Raw genomic sequence first — 24,521 nt, 5'->3', positions numbered from 1 at the left:
TAATTCCCCTCCCCTCCCCCGGTTGTCTGTTTTCTGTGTCTTTTTGCTGCGTCTTGTTTCTTTGTCCGCTTCTGTTGTCATCAGTGGCTCTCAGCGGCTCGGGAAGTGTGGGCGGTGCCATTCCTCCGCAGGCTGCTCCCTCCTTCGCGCTGGGCGGCTCTCCTTATGGGGCGCACTCCTTGCACGTGGGGCTCCCCTATGCGGGGGACACCCCTGCATGGCAGGGCACTCCTTGTGCGCATCAGCACTGTGCATGGGCCAGCTCCACACGGGTCAAGGAGGCCCGGGGTTTGAACCGCGGACCTCCCATGTGGTAGACGGACGCCCTAACCACTGCCAAAGTCCGTTTCCCCAGTCCAATCTTAATTACTAGTAGACTTTGCACTCTGGTGATAGTGGTATTTCAAAGGTACTGACGGCAGAGATGATTTATGTGACTTGGGGCAGGAAAGAATAAAAAAGTGTTCAAAGCTGATTTTTCGGAAATCTCTGGCCAAGGGGGACTTTAAGTGATTGCTATTGCAGGCTACTCCAATGTGTTAGGCAGTAATGTACCAAACTCATCCGAAAAGACGGAAACCTATATCAGCCTCATCAGCTAGTATCCAGAAGCTTCTCCTCTCTCTGGTCTTCTCCACAGCTTGCATCATAATTCATCCTAAAGTCTTACCAGTTTTTCATGTAGCTCTTACAGGATTTTATTTTAAAGTATGACTTTTAAAAAATTACAAATTTTGTCTAGAGGTAATATCTGCAGAATCAAGGAATAGAGATGCCAGAAGCTTAGAAATAGATGTGGAATTTTGTTTTTACAAAAAGAGAAGACAATTTCCAAAATGTGTAGTAGTGAGCTTGCTGTCTATCCCAGGCAAGACTCTATATCTGTTAGCTAAGGATGTTGTTTATAAGCACTTTGAAAGAAAAGTTGTGGCCATTGGTATAGATTTGCTAGGAACAAGTCTTGTCATTCTAATTGTATTCTTTTACTTGCCAACAGTATTCATTTACTTGCCAGCTTGATGAAGGAAATGAAATGGGTATGGTACCTTTGGATTCAGCAAAGTATTTGACAAGATCTTTCATGGTCTTCTATTAGAAGAGGAGGAGAGATAGAGCCTAGGCAAAAGATCATGACCAAAACAGGGAGGGAGAACTCACATGGGATTCTGTACATCTTAGCACTACCTCATTCAACAATTTTATCAATGTTTGCAATAAAAATATAAAAGTCTGGATAACACCAGATAATAGAGTTGGGATTCAAGAAGGTCCCAAAAGGCTAAAACAATGAGCCAAACAAGGTCACAATTGAACTGGGTTATGTCTTACGTTCCTGTGGTTGGGTCTGCATCATCAAATGCTGAAGTACAGACAGCCATGTGATATAAGAGCAGGTAGTCAATGTATCTGCAGAATGAGTGAGTGAGTGAGCGAGTGAGCAGATGTTTCAGACTACGTAAGTCCAATTGAAACCCTCAAGCCCCTCTCAGTTCATTTTCTGGCAGGCGACCTTGCCACCTATTTTACGGGGAATATTGAAATCTCAAGCCTAAACTCCTTCCATTCCTTGTATAATGTTTTAGAGAAAGATGTCCCTCCTCATTAATGACCACTTTCATTTTCCCAGCATCTTGCATCAACATTGCACTGAGTCAGTTCCCTCTGCCTCGACATGCATAAGTTTCTCATCTTAAAATAATAAAAGCCTAAGTTGATTTTGCTGCCTCTGATATACATCATTCTATTTCTCTTCTTTTTATAAGCAATTCCTTCAGGGAAGATTGGTTTGTGAAGCCATTTTTAAAGCCTACCAGTAGAATTTAAACATGTTGAATTAGAGAGACAGACATCTATGGTTTCTCAAATAAGAGACTGAATCATGAAAGTCCTCCATCAAATAAGTTATCCTGGTGGGATATTGAAAGATAAAAAAGAGGGAAAAGAAACTAAAGTTAAGAAGAAAATCCAGGAAGTAATTCAATTATGAAGGCTGAGAACATAGTGAATAAGGGTGAGAATCCAAGATATTTCCTTTTTAAAATTTTTTTATTATTTTTTATATTTTTATTTTTCCTCCCCCCCCCCAAGTTGTTTGCTCTCCATGTCCATTGTTCTTCTGTGTCTGCTTGCATTCTTGTCAGCAGCACTGCGAAACCGCGTCTCTTTTTGTTGCATTATCTTTCTGTGTCAGCTCTCTGTGTGTGCGGTGCCATTCCTGGGCAGGCTGCACTTTTTTCAGGTGGGATGGCTCTCCTTATGGGGCACACTCCTTGTGCGTTGTGTTCCCCTACACAGGGGACACCCCTGTGTGGCATGGCACTCCTTGCATGGATCAGTGCTGCGCTTGGTCCAGCTTACCACATGGGTCAGGAGGCCCTGGATTTGAACCCTGGCCCTCCCATGTGGTAGGCGGGTGCTCTATCAGTTGAGCCAAATCTGCTTGCCTCCAAGATATTACAAAGAGGAGGGGTTTACTAACTAGAATTGGCATATGGTATAAATATGGCAGGAGGAAAAAAGAGATATGGCAGGTTTATATGAAACAGAAGGAATGAAATTTTCTTCTTGGGGGAATTTTATTTTTTTAAAGCAAGGAAGAAAGAGTAGGGGTGGGAGGGAAGGAAGGAAGCAGAAAGAAGAAGAGAAAGGATAGAAGAAATAATCCACAAAAGATGGGCAAAAGTATTGCCAAACATGCAGAGCAGGTGTAGCTAAGTGGTTGAGTACCTGCTTTGTGTGTACAAGGTTCCGGGATTAATCCCTGGTACCTAAAAAAAAAAAAGTATTGCCAAACAGAAGCAAAAGCCAGATTCAACCATGAACAAATAGGAGATGTTGAGCCTGCTTAGTTCCAGGCACTGTAACAGAGACATGGTCCTGGAAGAGATTACAGTCTAGTTGAGAAGCGTTGTGTGAAAATGAAATTTACCCAATTTAGCACTGCTCAGCTTCATGTTCTAACAGTACTATGAAGCCCAGATGAAATTACTGGCAAAGATGGGAGGGGTAGAGGAGGATCCAGGAATGAGGGCAGGGCAGCTGATTGCTATGATCGATAGCCTTCGAGAAAGTAGAAGGTGCTGGAGAGCGCAGCACTGCAGCCCACCGTGGGAGGTAGTCCTGCATAACCTGTAGCTGGAAATGAGTGAAAGGAAGCAAGAGGGAGACTGAAAAAGGGAAGCAGAATAAATGGAAACTTCTCTCTTTCCAGACTTTCCACATCTCTTCTTGAAAGCCTTTACAGGTTTCTCTCACCAGGCACTTCAGAAAGCTCCCACTCACCATCCTTCATTCTCTGCTTTCTCCAAACAATGATTTGTGTCTCTCTCAGTCATTCCCATTCTTTGTCTACATCGGAACTAAAGATGAGAATTTAGAACTATGTTCAGAAGGGAAGTTCTAATACAAACCAATGGCCAGGAACAATGTTTACATGTATTTTATCCTCTGTTATTCTGTGTTTGTTTAAACTTAAGTTTCCTTGGTTTATTTTCTCATTACCACCTGTCAGTAAAACATGATTTGCTTGATCTTCACATGGAAGTGCAAATTGTATGCCTTGCTTTTCTAAACTGGGGCCCACAAGCATTCCTCAGTGTTTATATATAATGATAATCTCAAACTTGTCTCCAACCATCCTTTTAGTTGACAGAGTAATTATTTTTCACAATAGAAAACCCTGATTCCTTATTTGCAATACCGCTTCCCTATTTTTGGCATTAGCCCAGAACTGGGTCTTTAGCCATGATGCCATATCATAATTATCAGTGTCCTTCTTGTTTCTTGCATTTTTCTCTGTGGGAAGGCATTAAGGCTCATTTGTTATATGCACTTTTATGCCTGCTGGGCCCCATGGTAGGTGATGGGAATAGAAACTAGATGGATGATAATAGTTAATTAACATTTGTTGAGTACCTACTGTATGTGAGGCACTTTGCTAAATATTTTATATGAACTATCTCATTTAGGCCACACATCCCTATCACTCTTCATTTTACACATGAGAAAATGTGGATTTAGGGAGATTGTGCTAACTGTGCTCCTTCATCCTCAGCTCTGGTACTAATTCCCAGGACATTCTCCATCCATCAGGAGATTTTACAGCCACAGAAAGGCAGCTACAGACTGACAGCAATGAACCTCACAGAGATATTCTCATTCCACCAGCAAATGATCCGCACATCGGCCTTTCCTCCTTTCTAATATTAAATCAAACAGATCCTCGTGTGAGCAGGAGATAGAGGCTGTGGCCAGCACTGGCATTTTTGGCAATGGAGGCTCCTTCTCTCCCTGGCACAGCCTCGCTGTATACTTGAGGTTGGGCAAGAGATTCTCATTGTAAATTGTGGGTGGGGTAGATTTTAATGAACATGAAAGTTATGAAGCTCATTGTTGGCATTTGTCATTTTCATCTCCAAATCTATCGTTAAAAAAAACACAACTTTATAATCAGACAGCTCAGAGGATACAAGTTTTGTATAAACTTGTTTCTTACCAGAAGTCTCTCTTTTTTTTTTTAAGTCAATGTCAGGGTATTTTATTTGGAGTAAGATGAATCACCTCTTTTATATATCATTTCCTTTTGATTAAAAAAAAAAACACAAAGTAACACAATTAACACCCCACCCCCACCCAATTTCCCTGTCTCTTGTTCTGCCTCTAGGTTAAGGGTTCTGTCTTTTATAATCTCAATAGAAGGGAAATCTGTTGAGCATGTGTCTGATATCCTAGAGCTCATTTAAGTCCACTTTGTGTTTGAAATACAGTGATATGTGGAAACACTTATACAAACTGTGGTAACGGAACCTTATTTTCCCCCCAACATAACTTTCCTTTCTGCCAAGATGTTTTTTTGGCAGTTTTTAAAAGGTTCATTCTATTAAAAATGTTATAGACCAAATGGCTTTCCGATTTTCTTGACTAGGGACATGGACTGAAGCCACAGGAAGAATGACTGCCGACGTCAGAAAGTTGCGTTTATTTATGTAGAAGATTGTTATTAATAGTCAGACGCTCATCTCAAGAACACAATGTATACAAGGGAGGTGGATACAAAACTAAAATAAGATAAAAGTGTTCTCAACAAAAGCTGTTCAAAGTGAGAAGATGGGCTTCCCCTGTGCTTTAGAATGTTGTATTTTCCTGTTTTTGCAACTGTTGATGACACTAGTGTGCCCCAGGGCATTGCAGAGGACTTTATTAAAAGCTGCGCAGCCACCAGCTTTTCTCTTGTGGTCTGTCTTTCTGACACGGCATTCTTTTCATCTAATTTTGTTTCCAAAATATGTATATGCAAATATCTAGGGGACATACCAACTATTGCTTTTAAAATAAACGATCCCCAAATTTGATCCATACTTCTGCATTTGTGTTTTCTTTTCTCTCCTTTCTAGAACAAGAAACTCCTTTATGAGAAGATGAAAGGAGGACAGAGACGGAGGCGGAGGGTAAGAGATGTCTGGCCGGGTGGGTATTGGGATCCCCGGAGCTTTTTGAGTGGGGGAGTTGACAAGATGTGACCCCGGGTGTTAGAAAGTACCAGAATCCTATCACATGCAGCCCTGAGAGGGAAAAAAATGTGCTTCTATATAGTGAGGCCACGCCCAGAAAATCCACCCTGCTTTCTGCAGTGGCTTCCAGAAGCCTTAGCACATGAATTCGAGTGGAACCCCAAGTCTATCGTTACCACTCAGTTCAGGAAATGTATACTGCATCCTTCCCTTCGTATGGGAAATGTGGGGAATGCATAAGGTTATATACCTTTCCTCAAGGGTATGTAGGCCAGAGGAGGGAAACTGCTGACACATCTGCATCGGTTTATAAAAGCACAGACAAGAACAAGGGAGTGAAAACTGCAGGAGCCAGGCAATAATTTTGAAGGAATTTGCAGGAAAAAGATGAGGTGCACAAACCTCATTCTTCCAACAGATCTTTATTCTTGGTCTACATAGATTAATGTAAAATCTGGTGGATCTATTATATTTGTTGGCAGACCACTGGGTTTTCTTCCAGCATAGGCATAACCAACCTAGGGATGTCCAAGGTTGGACCTTGGTCTTGCTGCTCTGCATTTAGTTAGTTGTGTTATTACACCGAATATTAAATTTGCTTTGGGTTTCCAGGACATTTCGTGGAACTGAGACTTAAGTGATCAATATCCATTCTACTCATCTGCTGGTACCTTACTTGACCAAAGGACCTGGCCACTTGCCCTTTTTCCCCTATCAGATGGAGGAAAATGCTAATGGATTGAAAGCATTTTAGTTATAGAATACAAATCAAACAGAAAACCAAATACCCAAGGCCAATGAATGTTTATTTAGAATAGCAAGTGCCAGATCTTGGCAAATTTTGAGAATCTGGATAGTGGTAACTGTGGCCATTTTAAGTAGTTTTGCCTAACCCATTCAGAAAGTGTGTTAAGAGGTGTAGATTTTCTGGCCTCAGCATTAATCCTCCTGTCCACATAACAGGCAGCTTCTTTGCTTCCTGATGAAACCAAGATGATCCACAGCCAGTTTTCTATGCAAGAAGCAGAAAATGTTGACATCAGGAGACAAATTTCCTTTGGGAGATCTAACAGGGTTATTAGGATTTTTTTCTTGGGTGATTACAACTTCCAATGGCAGATGGTGGCAGGAAAGGTCTGAAGGGTAGGATGTGATCTTGAGAGAAAATCAAGAAATTCTATTCTAGGAGCACAAATTTCATCAGGAGCACATAATTTATCAGTCACTTGGCTTGACTGTCTCCCCACAGCACAAGGACATTTCCAAAATGACCAGGGTCTGATCCAAAATGAATAGCTTAGCATGAAGTTCTAATTGCCTCTGTTTCCTGCCCCCCCATTCCTCTTGACCTGACTCGCATGACTGTGGATCACAACCTAGTTCACTTCCCACGAGACCAGCAATTACCCAATCTCAGAACTCTGGCTAAGACACTTGTTATAAAGGATTTTACTTTAGTCTCAACTTCTTCCACATAGAAATGGCTTAGACTTTATGAAAATAAGGGTCCTTTCTGTTCTCAGGTATCTCCGAAGACCCATGCTCAGGCCATAAGCTGTGGGTCTCTCAGGCTTGGTGGGGAACTAGAAGCTGCCTCCACCATCATCAGGTCTCAGATGGTGTTCCTACTGGGACTGAAGACGTTAACCACCCCTCAAGGGCATGAATAAGGAAATGACAGGCTGGCTTTTAAAAAAAAATCATTGCTTCCTTCAGTGAAGCGCATCATCTGCTGGGGTTTCCAGAAGACATCAAAGGCAGGGATCCAATTCCAGTGGTCCTTCCAAATGAAAACCCGTGGTCTTTTGCATTACACCTGAGGGCCGCAATGCTGTGGACAAATAGTCTGAGAGCCCACTGTATTTTCATCTCTTTGGCTGTGAAATAGGAATACTGTTCTCTGCGTAACCTCATCAGGCTTTCACCCAAATGAGAAGATATGCATATATTATATATTATGTAATCTCATATTTGATAAACATGAATATCTCAAATTCTCTTATAATACATTAGAAATTTCCAAATAAATATTATTATTCAAAACAATAAAAATATTTGTGATATTATATCTTTTTCAGTCCACACTTGCTTCACCTACCCAAATATTCTGATAGGATTTCCTGGGGGGTGGCCCCGCCATTCTAGTTGACAGTTCTTGATATAAAAAGTATTTTCATTATTTTAAGTCTTTTAAAAATGACTTCCCAGCAAGGTACTATCTTTTTGTGACATGTCACTTTTCAGATATGTAAGGATATTGTACACTTTGTAGTTAATTCTCAACTATAAATCAATTTCAGATGGTTTGTGATGCACTTTATTTTTGCAGAGTGAAGTGAACCTTTCATTTTTCATACGTTTTCCTGTCAGAATGTGGAAGGGCATTTACAGATACTAAGCTCAGTTTCTATTCCTTCTCTTTTGGAGAATTTCTGCTACCCTTCCAAAAAAGTCACAGCAGTTCACGTCTCATGGGCAACAGTTACCCCCCCACACCTGTGACTGGCACTCATTCATGTACTGGGACTTGACTTGCAATGGGATATCTGATCATTTGCAACTACAGTTTCTTTCTCGTATTTCTGAGTTATTGGAAGACATCTTCCATAAATAAATATCTTCCAAAATTTCTGAAAAAGAATTTTTCTTTTTGCTGAAGACTATGTTGTGAAGTTCCAGTTACTGGTTCAAATCCAAACCTCAAAAAGTAGATATGTATTAGAGGAGGAATGGAAAAACCTTGACTCACTCTGAATACTGACACATGAAAGAAATTTCAGTGTATGGAGTCTTGAGTCAAAAATAAAGGCACCTTCTAGACATTTGCTAAGTGAAATAAGCCAGACACAAAAGGACAAATATTGCATGATCTCACTAATGTGAACTAAATATGAAGAATAAATGCATGGAGTTAAGACCCAGGGTATAGGTTATTAGGAGATAAGAGGAGGACTAAGAAGGGGTACTCATGTTTAATGTATGTAGAAGTTTTAATTAACTTGACCATAAAAGTGTAGAAATGGATAGAGTTGATGATAACACATTAGAGTGAGTAGATGCACCCTTGTTTAAAATGAGATTGTGGCTGAAAAGAGTAGTCTAGGGATGTAAATTTCACTTGAAAGATGGGTAGAGAATAATCTAGGGACTGAATAACATAATGAACTCAGAGGTGGTTGACAAATGTAGTTAATAGTACAAATACATGAATGTCCTTCTATGAACTAGAACAAATGTACATCTCTACCGCAAGTGGTAAGAATGTGGAGAAGCATGGGGAAAATACAATTAATATAATCTAAGGACTATAGTTAACAGTAATACTGTAATATTATTGCATCAATGCCAAAGATATAGTATGTTAATAATAGCAGGTATGGAAAAAATAAACCAAATGTACACTATAGACCATAGTGGTAATAGTCTGAGGATATTATCTCTTAATCTGTAACCAATATTCCACAACAGTGTAGTGTGTTGGTGCAGAAGTGTTGTATGGGAATTCCTCACAAGTGCATGATTGTTTTGTAATTTCACAACTTCTCTAATAAAAATATATTTTTTAAAAAGTAAAGGAGACTTCTAAATAACTTCCTTCTTTTCTTCAGCTTTTGAATCTGGCTGAGGGAAGATGGAAATGATTGCTACAGCCCTAATGAATGTGCTTCAGTAGAACACTGGCATGGAAGACTCAATCGCAGTAACAGGATGATCCTGTGATGAGTCTCCAGATGTTACTTCCCAATTAGTCCTGCCCTGCTGTCATCTTTAGAACATTCTTGTAAAATAATTTAATCGACTTCAGATTCCCTCTCCCACCTAAACGGGGCCGGAGAATAAGAATAAGAATTCCCTTTCATCTAGGACTTGATATCTAAGTTAATAATGAGGGCTTATTAGCAGCTTCACCTCAAATCTTTGTGCCAAAAAGATTCTGATTATTGTGTGGCAGATACAGCTATCTGTCAGTCAGAGGATGGTTCATAGACCATTGAGAAACTGATGAGTGCACTGATGTAGTCATTTGCTAGGTGGTAGATACCTTGTTAACCTTGTTAACCCAAAAGGCCAGGAACAATTCTCTTGTATGTCATTTATGAGATGTCTGTAGCTGATATTTTATGTGTAATACTATGTCTTTTTATTTTCCAGAGTGTTAATCCATACCTGCAAGGACAGAGACTAGACAACGTTGTTGCAAAGAAATCAGTCCCCCATTTTTCAGATGAGGATAAGGACCCTGAGTAAAGTGAAGATGCTGGAGGGAAACCTGCACTATCATTAGTCCTCAGTATTGCTTATGTGCATGTGCTATTAAAGCCCCCGTGAATGGCAGCTTGTTTCTTATTTAAGTAACTATGATTGAAGAGCCACTGTATTTTTGATATTACATTGCCAGTGACATTGATGGTTCTGCTTCCTGCTAATTTAGAATAAGAGCTTTTGTGTATGTGTGTGTGTGCCTGCAATGAGCATTAACATTAAAATGTATATGTCAACAACGATAAAAGCAAGACTGTAAATGAAATGTCCTCAGATTTGTTGGAATTTACAGTGGTATTTGGGAGCTGTAGTATTCTGGTCAGTCTGGCATTTGATTTTGATTATGTAGTTCGTCCAGCCCTTGGGCATTGCTACACACCAATAAATAAGAATGTTCTCAGGAGGAGGAGCTGACAATTTCACTTAGCTGTATCTTAATAAATGTGTATGCAAGCACAAGTGTGTGGCTTTTTTTAAAGCTTTATAGAAAGTTTCTTTGTTTAGTAGAGAATCTTCATGCACGTCATCTTTTCTGATCTTGACAATAATCTTGTAAATAGATGGGGAGGGTTGGTATAATTAGCCCCATTTATAGATGGTGGAACTGAGACAGCTTCCATGAAAAGCTGAAAGTGGCACACTCAACAAATGGTTTTCTACCATGTGCCAGACACAGGGCTGGGTTCTTGAGGTGCACTGGTGTCTCAGACTGACACCCCCAAGGCCCTCATTCAGCAGAGCGTACAGTCCAGGTCTCCTTGAGCACCAAGTTAAGTTGTTCATCTCCACCCTGCTTTTAACATTTGGAATGGCAGGTGCAGGAGCACACTTGTGCTGGTTTTTATGAAGAGCTGTACAATTTTCTTTCAGTCAATTCCTCCCAAGGTCAGAAAATCAATTCATTGAAAGGAAGACAGGAATATCAGCTCACTGGTGGGATTATTTTAGTTCAGTGCTCTTTGCAACCCCTTGCTGTAGAGGAGACAATGGCTTCAGGCTTTGATATCGTTGACCTCAATTTCCTTGTCTTTAAAAGGGAGATGGCAGTGAGAAAGAACGCAGAGAAAAAGGCCATTCTTGATTTTAATTTCCTTAAATGCACATTAAGTCTAAATGTTAATGATTTCTCTAATAGAAACAGTTGGCCATATTCACTTAATATGTGAGTCTATGTTATTATGACTTATGAAAATCAAGAAATACATTGGCACTGTTTTCATTGCAGGAAATATTTTTCCTAGAGGGCTTTGGCAGTAATTTCTCCACATCATGGGGCATGATTTCAAAAGCACCTTTTCACTTGATTCCAAAAGAGAATTCCCTCATGTTCTTGAGACATATAGAGTTGGGAGGTTCTATCCTACCAATTCTGGGTTTTGTAGCTGATTTAGTGACATTTCATACCAGGCTTTGTTGTCTTGAAAAAACTGAATGATGTCTTTTTTCTCTGAGACTAGACAGAAGGAAGAGAAAATGACTAAAGACTGATGTTTTGAGGTCATGAAGAAGGAAGAGAGAAGTCAGTCTCAAAGGCGCTTGTAGGTGAAGATGGAGAAGGCAAGGGCCTGTGTCTGGCTTGCTTGTCCTCAGATGCATTCGTTTCCCTCCCCTGTGGTTCTGTGAATGGTGGACTGTTCTTTCCAGGTCCGTTTGTCATCTGGGACTGAGTTTAATGTGAGGTCACTGAGAAGAGAATAGAAGGCAGGAGAATGGGAGGAGCAAGGTCATTCTCCTTTTTCTCTCTCAGTAGCCACATCCTTGTTGGGGCTCCATCTCCTGCTGTCTCCTTCCCTGGTTAGTCTGGTGACATCATGCCATCTGCTATTTTTAATCTCAGGGTGGTTTCACCAGTTCCTGTTTGGCTTCCTGGCTCTATATAACCTGTGTGAAAAATTTCCTTGATTAAATTCCTTCTGTTTGAAATCTTCAGAGTTATTTCTGTTTTCCTGATTGGACACTGACCAATACAGTCATCCAGAGGGGCAATCAAGAATTAAGTATTGAGGGGAAGCTGATGTGACCCAAATGATAGAGCTTCTGCCTACCATGTGGGAGGACATGGGTTCGATCTCTGGAGTCTCCTGGTGAAAAAGAAGAAGAGAAAGTATGCCTGGGGAGCCAGTGCCTGCATGGCGAGCCACGTGTCCATGTGGCAAAACGAGTGCCCACATGGTCAGCCAGGTGCTCACATGAATGCCCACATGGTGAGCTAAGTGCCCAGGCAGCAAGCCAAGTGCCTGCTTGGTGAGCCAAGTGCCCGCACAAGGTCCCACATGGTGAGCCAGTGCCTGTGCCATAAGCCAGTGCCTGCACAGTGAGTCACACAGCAAGATGATGACCCAACAGAAGAGAGATGAAGGGGACAGTCAAGATGAAGTGCAGCAGAGACCAGGAACTGAGGTAGCCCAGTTGACAGGGAACCTCTCTTCACATCAGATGTCCCCAAGTTCAAATCCTGGTGAATCCTGGAGGAGAAAGATGAGAAAAAAAGACAAAAAGAGAAATAGACACAGAAAATCACACAGTGAATGGACACAGACAGCAAAAACAGCAGGGCAGGGGGAGGGGGAGGAGAAGGAAAAAAATTTTAATTAAAAATAAAAGAATTATTGGGGAGCAGATGTAGTTCAAGTGGTTGAGCACCTGCTTCTCATGTATGGGGTTCCAGGTTCGAACTCTGGTACCTCCTAAAAACAAACAGACAAATGAAAAAAACAAACTGTCGTGGGGGAGTAGATATAGATCAGTGGTTTAAAACCTCCTTCCCATGTATGAGATTCTGGGTTCAATCTCTGGTACCTCCTTAAAAAAAAGAGTTAAGTTTTGTTTGAAATATTTAGAAAACTATTGTGGGGAATACAACAGTGATTCTTGATCTTTACTGTGAAAAAGATTCCCTTGGGGATAATGTTAAAATGCACACTCTGATACAGTAGGTCCAGGGTGGGGCCTTAGATTTTACATTTCTCACAAGTTCCTCGGTAATGTTGCTGCTGCTGGCCCACACTTTGGGTAATGAGGAGATAGGGAATTAAGAAAAGATTAATGCAAGTGGTGAACAGCACTGAGATCCCAGTTTAATTTAGTCTGAATTCATAAGGTCTGGTCAGCATTTTTTGATAATTTTATTTAGTTTCAGTACCTTGGGACAAAAAGCAGACAGGGCAGATTGAAAGAGTGAACCTCTCAGGTGTGACACGTGGTTGAACATCAAAAGGACGAAGATTCTAAAACACCAGAGAAAGCAATGCCAAGAAGTTTCATTACAGATTATAGACTTTGTATAGGTTGAGCTGAGACCAATGATCTGAGAAGGTCAAAAGAATGAAGGAAATGATATGGACAAAAATAAGCCTCAGTAAATATAAAGGAAAAAGGGAGGGAGAAGTCAAGGAGTTAATGGTCACAGGAAAGCTGAATTTGGAATCTTGGGGAAGGGAAAATTTCAAGTGAAAATAAATGATGTCTAAGTTGTCACAAATACACTGAATAGGCAGAGCTGTACAGAGGTAAAGATCATTGGACTTTAGGAAGTAGATTGTGAGGTCAGGGAACAAAGAATCATTATTGTGGAAAGTGAAGACTTCAGATTCGAGGGGAGGTCAGGCTAGACATGGTTCCGTGACTGCCCAGCAAGCCTGTAGAATGTGGGGTTACCTTGAGGTCCAAGTTCGTCTGACACTAGCTACAATTTTGTGTGCCTGTGCACGTTTTTTTTCCTATGAAAAAGTTCCAGAATCTCAAAGGAATCTGTTACCTCCAAAAGGCAGAAATCACTGCTGAGAGGAACAGTGTGAACCATCTCAGCAATCACTGAGGAATATCAAAGTTTGTCTTGAAAAACAGAAGTTTGTCTTGAAAAAAACAAGTTTGTCATGAGGGGCTTTTGAGAAAGAAACAAGATGACAGAATATCTTCCCTTAGCTCCATTTATCTGCCCATGGAATCTAAGCCCCCTCTCAATTACAGGCAGCCTGGGCATCACCATCCCCAAATCCTCAAGACTGGGAATGAACAGTGGACTAAAGAAGACTTACTATTATTCTGCTATATACTTTATTGTTATTCTAGCAATAGAAGCACTTTTATCGTTGATGTGGAGGCAGTGGTCACCAGAGGTTCTGAGGAGATGGAGAGGAAGAAATAGGTGTGATATGGGGGCATTTTCAGGATATTGGAATTGTTCTGCATGATGTTGCAATGATGGATACAGGTCATTATATATTTTGTTATAGCTTACAAAATTGCATGAGCCAGCATGTAAACCATAATCCACAGTTATTGGCAATGCTTCAGGACGTGTTCATCAATTGCAACAAATGTGCCACAATAATGAAGGATATTGTTAATGTGGGAAAATGTGGGAGTGGGAGGGAGTCGGGCATATGGGAATCCCCTATATTTTTAATGTAATCTTTATGTAATCTAAAATTTCAGTAAAATAAATTTTTAAAAAATCTTCTTTCATATAGACTTCAAAATGAGATTGTAATGGGAATGGGCAGTAATCATCAATGACTGATAAAACCAGTGTGAAAGAGCAAAGGGTTAATTCCTAAAAGCCAGGAGCACCTGCACTTACTAATCTATCTTTTTTTTTTTTATTGACTTTGTAATAATATTACATTAAAAATATATATGTGAGGTCCCATTCTAATCTATCTTAACATCATGGAAAGAAGAGATAAGCAGAAGTTGGTGCCTCCTGGTGGGATAAATATGAAGAACTGTCAATGAAATAGTCATGCTAAAACAATCTAATCTGAACCTCTAGGTTCAGCTACCTACTAACAGATAGTACAGAGAGTACAGAAACACATTAAGCAAGCCATGAGGATGCATTTAACAAAATCCATTGTAGGAAATGCCATAATACAAGTGATCTTGTTTTGTCAAGAAATAAATGACAAGGAAGAAATAAATAGGGAAATAGTAAAGATTTTAAAAGACTTAAGAGACATATGAGCCATAACATGTGGATCTTATTTGTATCCTGATACAGATAAGAGGTCAAATTTAAAAGACATTGATCAGAAAATTGGAGAAAATTGGTGACATTTAGGTGTTACATGGTATTATGGCTATATTTTAAAAAGAGTCTTTATTCGATATAATGTCTGGGATTTACTTTAAAATAATCCAGTGGTAGTGATGGTAGGACATAGGGTTAGGGATGGGGGACATGGGATTATAAATGAATCAAGATTGGTAATAAATTGATAACTGTTGAAACTGGGTCAAGGGTTCATGGGGGTCCATTGTACTTCTATCTCTATGTTGTGAATATTTTGATTTTTCCATAATAAGCCACAATTAAAAGTTTAAAAGAATGAGTAGACTCTGGTGAGCATTGGCCTGGAAATAGCAAGGTAGGGCAAAGTATGAGGCTTTACTGGATAGGGCAGTGGAAAAATGTGAGGAAGACAAAAAAGCAGGTTAACAAAGAGTGTTTACCCAGAATACCATGGAAGGAAGTAGCATAGAAAAAACCTGGTGAGGGGAGAGAGAGCCTACTGGCTAGTGATGGGTCAGAGTAGAGTCTCAAAGGCAGTAGAGAAGGGGGATCTCTACAGAATGATAGACTTAAAAAGTCCTTTTTTTCCTGTGTGGAGGCTGGACCTGTATCTTCAGCAGAAATAGTTTTTTCTGAAGTAGGGGAAGGGTTCTTACCTCATTTCTTGGGGTCTCCAGGCCCAGTGACCTTTGAAATTGGGAAGGTGATTATAGCCACCTCCAGGACATGTGGAGAATAAAAGAAGAGAATGCTCTGGAAAGTAGCAGAAGCCAGAAGTAAGGCATATGGTGCTAGCACCATCAGCCATCAATCCTGATTGAATTCCCACTGTGGGCATGGCCAGCTGGAGACTCCTGTGAGGAGTTATACAGTGTGAAGGGGACACACAATCCTGGAGGAGTTTACAAGGGGTCATTTTAGACTGTTCTTGTTGCTAGAGAACAGGGAAAAAAATGTTGACTGTTTTCTACAGCTGTTTCCCACAGCATGTGTCAAAGTGTCAAAAGTCAGTTGCCCTTCCCCTAACTCCAACAGCATGAATATCCTTGGGTTGGCTCTGAAATTAAAATGCATTTGTCTTCAACAATTCAGAATATTCCAGGACTTACCTGGGATTGCTGGGAGGACCAATTCTGAGTTTGAAGCATTTTTGTAAGGAAGTTGGGGTTTGTCTGGGTTGGGCAGCTAATTGGAGATGATATGACAGTGGAAAACTGGAGCCCTCCACTTTGTCTAAAGCCCACACAACAAGAAACAGCATGATAACCCAACCTCCACCCCCCAAGCCTCCTGTGACAGAAGTCTATTTCTTTGGTGAGCCTGCCAGGAGGAGCTTTCCTAATTACCCAGCCAGGCACAGAACCATCTTTTTTTCAGAGAAACTAGGCTTCACCTAGAAGTATCACAGGTATCAGCCATTCACAGGCTTGGCATGGAAACAGGCGTCTCCAGGTCCTTGTATCTGCTACAAAATCACAAGATGATCTCTAAGCTGCTACTGCCTTAGCCCAGGGTAACAGGGAAACTTGAAATAGGAACATTTTTTAAAAATAGGAAATATCACCTTAGATTGTTGGCTAGAGAAAGACATTAAGAGGCAGGCCTGTACTGGGAGGATTGTGGGAGCAGATAGCAGAATCTTCTGGGAGAAGGGCATGGTTAATTATTATATCTACTAGTTGACTGGTGGGATGCACAGAAGAGAAAGTGAGATTGAGTACTGGGCTGGAAAATGGTTGAGAAGCACTGTTTCTGGAGGTCCTTCACTAAATAACTTATAGAAAATACTGATCTAAGTATAATGTATGCATGTATTAGGGGACTACTAGGAGATGGGAAAGACAAAGCAGTGAGACTAAACCAATAAAGCAGATGCAATGTGGAAAGGCTCAGAAGTGACTCAAATGAGTCCATGTTCATGTTTCAGAAAAGGGATGTGTCTTAGTTTGTCAAAGGGCTGCCAGTTCAAAGTACCAGAAATGGATTGGCTTTTATGTGAATTTTATTTGTGATCAATGCTTACAGTTATGAGGCCATGACATGTCCAAATCAAGGCACCACAAGGATGTTTCCTTACCAAAGTCAGCTAATGGTGATGCTGGCATCCTTCCATGTGGCAGGAGACATAGGGCAGGGTTTGTCTTCTCAGCCTTGAGTTACTCTGTGGGCCCAGCCTCTTGGGAGCTTTGTGCTTAAGCTTTGGATGCTAGTGATCCTTAAGTCCTTTCTCACATTTTAAGGTAAAAAAATGGTGGCTGGCTTCCTTCCTCTATGTCTCTCTCTCTCTCTGTCTTGGTTTATATCAGACCCAACAAGATGGCAGAGACCCAAGCTGGCTCATGCCTCACTGACATAGTCCAATCAAAAGCCCTGAATTACTCTTACCCAATGATCTAATCAAAGACCCTTTAACTGAATTTAATGCAATCAAAGGGCCCCATACCCACAGGAATGTATTAGTTTAAGAGCATAAGCTTTTCCTGGTATTCACAAAATTCAAACTGTTACAGGGTGGCATTGCAGAGTCAAATTGAAAGATAATGAAGATGGAGGTAAGGTAAAGGAGAATGTTTTAGCAGGGTCTGTTCAGAGCCTAGTTAATTCTGCATCTGTGACAGCCCCTACTTCCACACTCTGGTAATCTCATTATTAATACAAAATTAAAACATAAGACAAAATGGATACTGCCTCTGCTCTTACAGCCAAGAACTTACCTGGACCTCTTTTGCAGGGATGGTGGTGATAGTCAGTGAATGCACTATTTAAGGGAGGAAAGATCCATCAGAGCATCCAAACTGTAATGTAGTGCTAAGTGAGCACTAGCCCCTTGTCACTAAGCAATCAGCAGGAACACTCCATAAACTCAGCATTCAAAATATAGCCAGTTTTTATTTTATTTTATTTTTCAGTGTCATTAAAACACACAGCAGCCTTACTGACAGGTAGCCCAGAATCTCCCTCAGTTCCCCCCAAAAACAATTGTCTAAGAACCCCAGGATACTGCATCAGTCTGAAGAGGGGAAAATCACTCAAGTATGGTTAGCCACTGCTGGCATTTCTTGCTACCATTGAGCAAGTGAAACCTGGTCCTGCATCCAGACACTTACCTAGAAGGATTCCAGACTCTGTCCCCAACATGATTCTCCAATTACAGTCACAGCTGCTTTCTCGAGGAAAAGCCAGCTCTAGGGATATGAGGAGCTGTTCTAACATGTTCCACCTCACTAGCCGTTTCCCTCCCTTCCCTTTCTTTCCAGGACCAGTGAAGTAGCTTTTTAAAAGCCATTCAATACGCTTTTTTATTTTTTAAAAAAGATACTTAGATTACATAAATGTTACATAAAAACCATAGGGTATTCCCATATTGCCCCACTCCCTACCCCTCCTGCACTTTCCCACATTAACAACATCCTTCATTTGTGTGGTACATTTGTTGCAATTAATACTCTTTTCCTAGGACAATGGGACCTTGCCATGCTACACTAACATAATCAAGAAAGGCAAGTGGTTCTTCTCCCAGGAACTTGAATGCCTCTTCCTTTTGTCTGCTCCAGGTGGTCTGCGCACCAAACACAGGAGAGGCTGGCATTAGAAGCAGCCCTTTCTCTGGGCACCCTGAATCTGTCTTGATCTACAACTTTACACAGAGAGACTTGTCTCATCAGGAAAGTCGTAGAGAGATTCCTGCATTTAGGAGGAGAGTAGCCAAGATTCCCTCTAAGATTCTGTGATTCATTCACGAACATCTCATGAGTCAGGACTGCCCCAGGTGGAGTGACAGAAATGCTAAAGAGTGTGGATTTTATCCTAAAGAAGCTGGGAGTCACAAAAGGATTTCCTTAAGGGGAGGAGTATTATCAAGTTTACATTTTCAGAAAGGTCAATGCAATAGTGCACAGACCAATCCATTGGCTGTTGAAGTTTATAATCTAGAAAGGGCAAGAAAAATAGCAATACTGAAATTTCAAGGCACGTGGAATTTCCAGGTCTTGTGAGCCTTGGGAGCTATTTATAAAGCTAGGTTGACTTCAGTGCTGAGTATGTATTCTCCATCTCAATATTTCAGAATACTTAAAGTCATTTCTAGGAGAATAGGAACTCAAGTTGATTGGGTAGATCCTCCTCCAATGAACTTTCACCTAGAAATAAAGGTCAGAGGTCATTATTTCCCCCAAATCCCCTAATGCTCTCTTATCACCCTCTTTTGTGTTTCTGTGGAACCCCACCATTTTTCCACACAGTCCCTGTGACAAAGCATAATAATAGGAGTTATGAAATGGGCAGAGGTTTTATATATATGATTTATTTAACCCTCTCTTGTTTTATAGTTGAGACAATTGAGGCTAAGAAGTCACATAGTTTAAGGAGGACTCCACAACTAGTAAGTAGCAGAATTGGAATTTGGACTGTACAGTAGGTGTTCCTTCTCCTGTACCATACTTCTCCCTGATACTTGCTTATATGTCTGCCTCACTGCCAGGTTATAAGCTCCTTGAGTCCAGGGACTGTCTCATTTTTCTCCAAGCCTGTATGGCAGTTTGAGATTATTTATAAATCCCTAAAAAAGAAAGATTATGTTTGTAAACTAATCTATTCCTCTGGGTGTGATACTCTTTGATGGTATTAAGTCCAGCAGAGATGCCTTTGATTAAATTACCTGTTAAGATTAGGGCTTTTTTTAATTCCACCACATCAGTAAAGTGTGATTCAGGTTAAATATCCACCCCCTGGGTGGATGTGATATTAACAGACACTCACATAGACAACCAGACATAAGAAAACATGCAGAGGACAGAACTTTGTCATTTTGATCCCGTCATGTGACAAAAAGGAGAAGGCTCAAATAACTAAGGCCCCGGGGAGAGATGGACCATTTGCCTGATAGCTTACAGCTGATGTTGGGAAGAAAGTGGAGCCAGACAAGGAAGCCCTGAGAGACAAGTCCTATGCCAGCCTGTGGCTGGGATCGGAAAGAGGCTGGGCCCACAGAGCCTCAAGAGGAAGAGGAAGCCCAGAGGGGAAGGCTGAAACCAGCAGAGATCACCTGCCATCTGCTGCCAACTTGTGGCACCTAACTTTGGTGATAAAGTACCTTTTATGGTACCTTGAGTTGGTCTTCCTTTGGCCTTGGGACTGTAAACTTTTACCCCAAATAAATACCCTTTATTAAAGCCAACAGAGTTCTGGTACTTTGCATCAGCACCCCTTTGGCGGACTGATGTAGCCTGGTACCTCACATAAGACCTCAAAAAGGCAATACTGTTAGCTGGATGAATGAACATTTTGGAATGTTTTAAAGAATCCACAAAAAGCTGGTCATCTTAGAATGTGTGCAAAGAAGGAAGGATGGTATTGTCTTATTTTGATGGGGTTTAAAGGTTGACTCTAAGTTATATTTATGATTCTCAGATGTTTTTTAGAAGCAGTCAATAGAACCACCCTTTTCTTCCTTGAGTCATGCCCAAGTGTTGGCAGTCTAGGAAGTCTCAAAGCACAGAGCTTTGGCCAAATATCTCAATTTGCTGCACTCCGAGGATGACTGTACATGCTCCATGTATTAGGAAGCTAGACCAGACCAATGTAACAGTCCTGCTCACCATGAGGGCAGATCTGTGGGAAGCCATAGCCTTGGGTTATGGTGGGGTTGGCAGTGCTCCTCTGACCATGGGAATGTCCCATGTGGGCAGCACACAGGGCTGATGGCAGCCCTTAACTAGTATCAAGTGCTATGGAAACAGTCTTACTAATTAGAGCAGAGCAATCTGGGGAAACTGGCTAGTCAATGGAGAGGTTGCTTTGAGGCTAGGAGACCCCCAAGATGGACCAGGGGAGTGGGTCTGTTTCATCACCTCTCAAAAGCAGCTCCTGGAACATTATTCACAAGAACTATTGCAAGCCAAAACTACTAAAAAATAAGAATATCTTAAAAAAGTAACATTTCCTGAAAGCCTTCTGAGGCCTGGATTTCACCAATGACCTGAGCATGGTAGGATTTGGGGTGTTTGCTCTTCATATACCTGACTTCCTGTTTCTAAAGGAAAATAGAGGCTTTACCAAGACTTTTTGGCTGTCAGGCAGCTCTCTCACAACAGCGTGGTGACTTAATTGTAGATGAATCAGAAACATCTGGATCAAATTTCCTCCTAAAATACACATGGGTTTGGCAATTAAAAGAAAATGTGTTGAATGTGGCAGAACTTGGTGGCCAGAAAGTCCCATGAGAAGGTGGGGGCTACTAAAAATTAACCAACCTTTTAGTGAAAGAAGGCTTATTGCTAATGGGTTCAGAAGGAAATCATGGAGAAAATTGGCAGGAGATTTGTGGATGTCACACCTTGCCTTCTGAAGTTCATAAGCAAAGGCAGGGCATTTGCAAAGATTCTAGCAGAAAGAGGTCCTCAAATTTGGGTTTAGAAGCATAGTAACTCAAAAGTTACATAAAAAAGAATCTTTTAGAAAAGAGCTGCTGCTCTTTTAGGTTAGGGTAAAAGCACATCTTAATAGACCACATGTCCTATTGTTTGATGAATTTAATGTTGCAACAGCAACTTCCCAAGTTGCTTACCTATTCTGGGGGCCAAAAACTGAACTATGCTCTGAGGTTCAGGAGATTTATACAGAGATGTATAAGACATAGACTCTTCCCTCATGCAGTCAATGACACGTTGATAAAAATTAAATCAGCAAGAACACACTATTATTATGTACCTGACCCTATAACATTACAATGCAACAGTAAACAGGAACAAGAACTTGGTGATTAAATTTGCATTTGACCCTGGGTTCTGGCACTTAAAATTTGTGTGACCTCAAACAAGTGTGTTTAATCTCACTGGACTTTAGTCCTCTCATCTGCCAAAAGGGAAAAAATAATACAAATCTCACCCAACTGGTGTGAGAATGAATTCACTGCATTACGCACCTCTATTAAGCTTCCATTTGGGTGCCAAATTCAGAATTAGTCAGATTTCAGTGCAAGAAGCACATTTACTCTGTTTACTTCCAGATGAAAGGGATTTAATACAAGGAATTCAATGCTTACAAAACCATTCGAAGGGGGTGAAGGAGCCAGGAGGTCATGGCTTGGCTTTACCAGTTCAAGATCCCAGAGGTTAGGGAGTGGTAACTAACGGTGCTGCCACCGTCTGGCTACGATCACTGCCTGACACCCTTCAAGCCAGTGTTTTAGTGCAGTGGTACTGTGCTGGCCTGCAGCAACTGCTGCTCATAGCAGAAATAGCAGCAGAAATAATCGTTTCTCTCTCTCTCTTTCCCACCTTCAAAATTTGTGGGAGTGCATCCATCTGGTATTCTTGTCTGCATCCGGAATTCTAGTTGCCAGAGAGAGAGGTAAATGTAATTACTAGCTTTCCATTGCCTGTAATATAAGAAGGCACATAGAAGGTGATGAGAATAGATACTGAGTACCATTTGGCCATAACCAATATTTAAAGTCCTTATCACAGAGTTAGTTTATCTAGGTTTTTAAATGATACCTTGTATTATTTTATTATTAATAGATACATAAATTTAAGTGAGCATTTATATACTATTATTCTTAGAAGTGAAGGCAGCCTGCATCATATTTTTCTCATCTACCCTGTCAAGTATATAATCAGAAAGTATTATCTATATTTTCCAAATAGAGGTAACCAAAGCACAGGTAAGTTGAATTTTCTGTCAAAAGTAAAAGCAGGGAAGCGGATGTGACTCAAGCAATTGGGCTCCCATCTACCATATGGGAGGTCCAGGGTTTAATTTCTGGGGCCTCCTGGTGAAGGCAAGCTGGCCAGAGTGAAGAGTTGGCACAGCAAGATGATGCAATAAAAAGAGACACAGAGAGAGACAATAAGAGATGCAGCAGACCAGGGAGCTGAGGTGGTACAAGAGATTGAGCACTTCTCTCCCACTCCAGAAAGTGCCAGGATCGGTTCTTGGACGCACAGGGAATGGACACAGAGAACAGACAATGGGGTGGGGTGGGGGGTGGGAGAAATAAACAAATAAATCTTAAAAAAAAAGTCAAAATAATGCCCAGATCTGATTCTCAGTTTAGCCATCAATTCACCATGGCCAAACAGTAAATCAAAGAATTTTAGAGACAATTTTTCCAAACTTCTTGTTTGATAAAATAAGGAAGTGTGTTCTATGGAAGATAAGTAATTGCCCAAAGTCTTGCACCCAATGAGCAGCAAAGACATGCATAACCCCAAGCTTTCTCATCCCCCAGATACACAATGACATAAAGGAAAAGGTGAAGATGGCGGCTTATCTTTATAATTTTTCACTGTACTTTCACTTATTAATTTTTGAATTGGGTTGTTAGCTTATTTATCCTCCACAGATTTGGAAGCTTTCAGCTTGGATGATGCTATTTTAAAGGGTCTGACACAGGAACAGTGTATTATATTTACATGGCACCAGTTATCCAAGACGTTCAAATTACTTTGCAATTAGCCAATCAGACCCCGGAAGAAACTGAGAAAGGTTGGCATAGGAGAGGGCATTATTTTCATTATAAGAGCTGATGAATTTAGGGAGTGACAGGGACCAATTAAAGAGCCAAAAAGAGAATGGAGGAATACCTCATCATTCTATCCACCACAGTGAAAAATTTTCCAAATCACTTTTTACATATGCCTTGACTGTTGATTCATCAAAGATGTCTTCAATAAATTCACAACTGAAACCACATTGCAGCTTTTTTTTTAAATAAAGAGGAGGATTGAAAATGTGAATATTGTATTTCTTTTATTTTCACAAAAGGATGTGTTCAATACAAAACACTGTCAACTGCTAATGCTGTATTTGTTAATATGCTCTGAACAACTGAGCCCACAACCAAAGCTGCAACATTCCAAATGAAGTGTGATCAGATGTTCTCACACGCAGTTTTACTTCTGCCCTCATGTCACAAGAGAAGGGGCTTTTTGGCATACATTTTGTGAACAGTGGACTGAGCAGTTTTTTCAAGAAGTGTTTTCCTTTTTATACATTGTAGATGCCTACAAGAGTCTTTCCTTTTAAGTTAAAGCAATTTACAAATTCTTCTTACTGAATCAATTTGCATATTTTTAGCACCACTATTTTTAATACATAACTTTCCTTGTTGAAAACTCATTTCACTTTGTCCCAACCATTCTGTGAGGCTTGGGAGAAAAGAAGCAGAGTTCCTTTAAAACACTCTTGTTTATGATGGATGAAACCACAAACTTTTTGTGATGTTAACCCATCACAGAAAGCGGATCTGAACATCAGAGTAATCTGTGTTTGGCGAGAAGGCACAACAAGGAGAATGGGCTCATTTCTATTCAATATATTATAGGAAGGAAAAGATCAAGGAAGAACTGGTCTTAAAACTGTCAAAATATGAGAATTTGACAGGAAGAAAGAAGGAAAACAGAACAGTTGGAAATGCAAAGATAAAAGAGTTGGATCCAGACATGTCTATGTAATTTCCAGAAATGGAAACTGTACTAGCAATTTGGAAAGAGATATCAAGATACAATATGCATTAAATGTTGAGCGCTTCTTGCAGCAATGAATTTGGAAGGCGCTTAGAACACATGGCATAAGGGCTTTGTGATTCATCTACATATGGCCTTATCCTTGGTGACTGATGTAGGGAGAAACAAAGTTTCATAAGGAATTAAACACAGAGGAGTAAGCTAAGTCCTATTTCAGAAAAAGACTATGGTAAGCTTCCAGGACACCAGAGTATTAACTAATGCAGC

The 24,521-nt window shown here is 40.6% G+C and overlaps 1 protein-coding gene across 1 annotated transcript in view; it reads left to right on the top strand.

The window, feature by feature from the left end:
- The window catches only part of ARHGAP11A (Rho GTPase activating protein 11A), a 97,465-nt gene extending 85,769 nt beyond the window's left edge, over window positions 1-11,696 (top strand). Inside the window, exons 14-15 of the mRNA XM_058293864.2 lie at window positions 5,394-5,447; window positions 9,663-11,696. Coding sequence (XP_058149847.1) covers window positions 5,394-5,447; window positions 9,663-9,758 — 150 coding nt within the window. The 3' untranslated portion in view covers window positions 9,759-11,696. The remainder of the gene's footprint in view (window positions 1-5,393; window positions 5,448-9,662) is intronic.
- The last annotated feature ends 12,825 nt before the right edge of the window (window positions 11,697-24,521 follow it).

Source organism: Dasypus novemcinctus, chromosome 3 (genome assembly GCF_030445035.2).
Source record: "Dasypus novemcinctus isolate mDasNov1 chromosome 3, mDasNov1.1.hap2, whole genome shotgun sequence".
Lineage (NCBI taxonomy): Eukaryota > Metazoa > Chordata > Mammalia > Cingulata > Dasypodidae > Dasypus > Dasypus novemcinctus.
Note: the sequence above shows the minus strand (reverse complement) of the source record. Positions and strands in the feature narration are given on the sequence as shown.